At 63.2% G+C, this 4,167-nt stretch overlaps 1 protein-coding gene across 1 annotated transcript in view; it reads left to right on the top strand.

Moving 5' to 3' along the window:
- The first annotated feature begins 6 nt into the window (after window positions 1-6).
- Jph3 (junctophilin 3) overlaps window positions 7-4,167 on the top strand; it is a 52,116-nt gene continuing 47,955 nt past the window's right edge. The window contains exon 1 of the mRNA XM_048792402.1: window positions 7-559. Coding sequence (XP_048648359.1) covers window positions 178-559 — 382 coding nt within the window. The 5' untranslated portion in view covers window positions 7-177. The remainder of the gene's footprint in view (window positions 560-4,167) is intronic.

Raw genomic sequence — 4,167 nt, 5'->3', positions numbered from 1 at the left:
AAAATGAGCACTCGCCCCCGTTGACTCGAGTCGCCGCGCCGGCCGCGCCGCGCTGCCTTCTCCATTGCTCCCCGAAAAGCGAATCAAAACAAAAAGCCAGCAGCCAACCAAGACTCCGGCTCGTCGCTCGCCTTGTTTTTTTCACCGCCTGCGGGATTCGCGAGCCGCGTTACATGCATGTCCAGTGGGGGTAGGTTTAATTTTGACGATGGAGGGTCCTACTGCGGAGGCTGGGAGGACGGCAAGGCGCACGGCCATGGCGTCTGCACCGGCCCCAAGGGCCAAGGCGAATACACCGGCTCGTGGAGCCACGGCTTCGAGGTGCTGGGCGTCTACACCTGGCCCAGCGGCAACACGTACCAGGGCACTTGGGCGCAGGGCAAGCGCCACGGCATCGGCCTGGAGAGCAAGGGGAAGTGGGTGTACAAGGGCGAGTGGACGCACGGATTTAAGGGGCGCTACGGGGTGCGGGAGTGCACGGGCAACGGGGCCAAATACGAAGGGACCTGGAGCAACGGGCTGCAGGACGGCTATGGCACGGAGACCTACTCGGATGGAGGTAGGTGCCCGCGGGTCGGGATGGGGCCGGGTGGGTCGGGTCGGAGGAGGGACCCTCCCCAATCCCCCGTCTGTTTATCTCCAGGGAAGTTGAGCCTCTCCCTCCCCTTGGACTGTGGGCGTTCAGGGCATTTCTTGGGTTCTCTGGAGGCCTCAGTGGCCCTGGCTACAGGTTGCCCCAGGCCTGGTGGGGGGCAGCGCCGGGGTGCCAACTCAAGGGTGTCGGGGGCTCTCCAGCAGCCGAGCCAGGCTGAGGGCTGCTGCTTGAGCAGTGGATGAGCGCATCACCCAAGAGCAGGCCAGAGACCTGCTGGCAAGGCCAGGCTGGGCCGGTGGCCACCTCTGGGACCCACTAGGGGTGGAGGGGGTGGCTGGAGAGGGCCCACTTTCCTCCAACACTGTTGCCCCCCTGGTGTGGCTGGAGTCAGGTACCAGCTTCTCTGCTTGTTTTCCTGCGGCGCGCAGGGCCTCCCTCAGTCCTGAACCAACCCAAGCCAACGGAGAGGGAGACTGGGAGCACTGGGGGGGGGGGATGCCAACCCAAACCAAAACAGCCAGGCAGTAAACTTCTAGGTGGTTGGACGCGGGCTAGCACTGTCGAGCAGGCTGCTGGAGGGAGGAGGGAGGCCATCTGCTTAGCGAGAGCCCAGGAATCTCTCCTTTCAGTGGCTGAACCATTTTTACCGTTAGTCGGGGAATGGCTCTGGGTCTTCATTCTAAGATGCCACCACATCCCAGCCGGACAGAGCCAGGTGCCGGAAGCCAGTGAACTGCCTGTAAGATGGTTTCTGTGCAGGAAGCCTTGGCTGGCTTGGCAGCTGCCCTCTTGCCTGGACTCTCCAGTACCCACAACTCCATGCCTCTGAGAAGCAGGGAGCCATAGCGACTGGTCTCAGAAGCCAGACCCAAACCCAGGCGGGCCCACGGCCCCTCCCCCACTGGGAGCTCTTGCCCCCGAGGTGGCTCCCGCCTCCCTCCAGGCGGCTCTGCTGTTTTGCAGGCCTGGATGCCTGGGAAGGGAGTGAGACGCAGCAGCAATGACTTGTGCTTCTGCTGGGGATAAAATCGTGAGTGTGAGCGTCTGTGTGCTCGCCCTGCCTGCCTGCGCCTGAGTCTCCTGCAGGAAGCCCAGAGCTCTGCTCCTCCACATCCAGGAGAGATGGAGGGCTGGAGAGTAATTATTATTTTGGCTTATGCAACTGAAAGGCAGGGCTCCTTATTACCCAAAGAGGAGGCGGAGTCTGGGCAGTTAATTATATAATGCTCCCGCCTGCCGGCTCCAGGCCCAGCCCGGTCCCAGGAGGCCTGTGCTCTTGTTTTCATGGAGCAGGTCGGAGAGCCCCACAGCCCCTGGGCCTGAGGGCCAGGAGGGAGCAGGCAGCCCTGCTTCGGAACCAGGCTTCGGAGCCAGGCGTGGGCCTGTGTGTGTGTGCGCGCGCGTGCTTGCACACGCAGGCCTGGCAGCAGTTGTGGGTGGCAGAGGCAGGCAGGCAGGCAGGCAGGCAGCCTGGCGCTCCCAGCTGGGCTCTGGGGGAGCCCAGGGCAGTTGTCGCCCCCAGGGCTCTGGCTGGACTGCTCTGCAAAACTGTTCTCCAGAGGGGCTCCCAGTGAGTGGTGACTGCTCCAGACTGTGCTCCACGTCCTGGGGCAGGCCAGCTTCACTGGGCAGGTGGGAGGAGGCCTTGGCCTCTCCTTGCCTGTGACGCTGGTAGGAATTGCTTGGGGTGAAGTCATGTCCCCAGGCCTTGGGCAGCTCCGGTGGCCTGAGGAATTCTTTCCCTCATTGGAAAATACCTCTTGGGCACTTGCAGTGACCAGGTGCTCGGGGCTGTGGGAACACAGCAGTAAGCAAGCGGAGGGTGTCCTGGCCCTCAGGGAGCTTCTGTTTGGGGAGAAGAGTGGAGACTCCCTGGGGATTCTGCAGGGAGGGAGCATCTGCTGGGCTGGCGGTGAGCTTGTCCCTGCGAGGTTGATGTGGGCAGGTTCTCGGGGCCACCTCCTTGGGCTTTCCAGCCAGTTCCCAGAGTGCTTCCTGTGTGTCCTGCTTAGTCCTGCCCATTGTACAGGCGAGGCCAGTGAGCCTAGCTGTCCACACTAGCTGGAGTCCTGGGCTCCAGTCTGGGGCAGCAGAGGCTCTGTTCGTCCGGGGCCACGCCCCCTTGTTCCCACCCCACCTGCCCGCCAGCTGCCCAGCATATCCACCTTGTCTCAAGGGACTGTGGTCCTCGGGTCTCCTGTAGGCGCTCTGAGGGGGAGCACAGGTGCCAGCTTCGGGGATGGTCCTCCCTCTTGGCTGGCCACATAGCATGAGGGAACATTGAGTTGACCCTCTGCCCAGGGGTGACCAGGCTCAGGCATCTGGGGCTAGTTCTCTGAATGTAGTCCCAGCTTCTCAGGGGAATGGAGTGACCCCTCAGGACTTGCATGCCTGGGCAGTCTGTTTGTGTCCACAGTGGGCTGTGGTCACCTGCCAGAGTAGGGCAGGGGTCTTGCCGCCGTCTCCCTCCTGTGTCAGGGACAGACGGAGCCTTCAGGAGGGAAGGTCCCACCGCCAGTCCACTTGGCTTTTGTCCAGGAGGTGGGAATTTGGGGCAGCAACTGCAGAGCTCCCGAACTTTAGCCCAGCTCCAGTGCTGACTTGGGAAACGCGGCCTCATGGAGAATGCAGCAGTGGCGAATGTCTCCCACATCGAGCTGGGGCTGGTATGGACTGCGCTTCGGTTGGGGACACTTGTGCCAGCTCCTCCTCCGGCTCACCCTCCCCCGGCTCAGGCAGGCGCTGCTCTTAAGTGAGCCGAGCAGCTCCCACCGCCTGCCTGCGTGGTGTGCCTGAGCCTGGGCGGCAGGGCAGAATCTGCCACCTGGCCTTGGAGCCTTACCCTGCCGGAGCTCTGTGCTGTGGCCTTGGGCAAGTTACTTAACCTCTCTGAGCTGGTTTCCTCGGTTTGCAGAGGGCTGGTGACAGAGCTGTGAGTGGCCAGGAGTGGCCGTTTGTGTGCAGGTGGACCTGCAGGAACGCAGCAGGCGCCTGTGGTGGGCCGTCCTTGTTGCCACTGTTGGCAGTGGTGCCACTGTGATGGCCATTAGAGCCACTGGCCAGGCATGATGGGGTGCCCGTGCACACACGAGCAGGCTGCGGTGCCTGTGCCGTGTCGGGCTCCCAGCTCCACACCTGCAGAGGTGACCCCGCAGGTCCCATCCTGGCTGGGGAGCCAGCGCTCGCAGTGAGGAATGTGGGGGAGGGAGGGCCGGGTCCACGCTCAGGGTGGCTCAGGCCACCTCTGCCCACTCGCGCGTGTGGAATTCCTATTCTTTCCCATCTCTCCTTCCCTCTGGGTGCAGTGCCCAAGTGCAGGCCGGCTACCCCACCTGTCCCTGGGGCCCTGAGTCCCCTCGTGCCTCCCCGCTCGCTGGACGCTGTGCTTTCTGTGCAGGTAGATGTGTCTCCTGGGCGCTGTGGACGCAGAACCCTTGGACTAAAAGTCACCCCCTCTGATAATCCTGCCCACATCCTGAAAGGTATGAGTCACTCACACCCGGCCTCTCGCCCTCCTGCGCAGGGCCGCTCCCCTGCCCAGACTCCTCACCCACACAAATCACACACACCCC

This window comes from Marmota marmota, unplaced genomic scaffold (genome assembly GCF_001458135.2).
Source record: "Marmota marmota marmota unplaced genomic scaffold, marMar, whole genome shotgun sequence".
Taxonomy (NCBI): Eukaryota; Metazoa; Chordata; class Mammalia; order Rodentia; family Sciuridae; genus Marmota; species Marmota marmota.
Note: the sequence above shows the minus strand (reverse complement) of the source record. Positions and strands in the feature narration are given on the sequence as shown.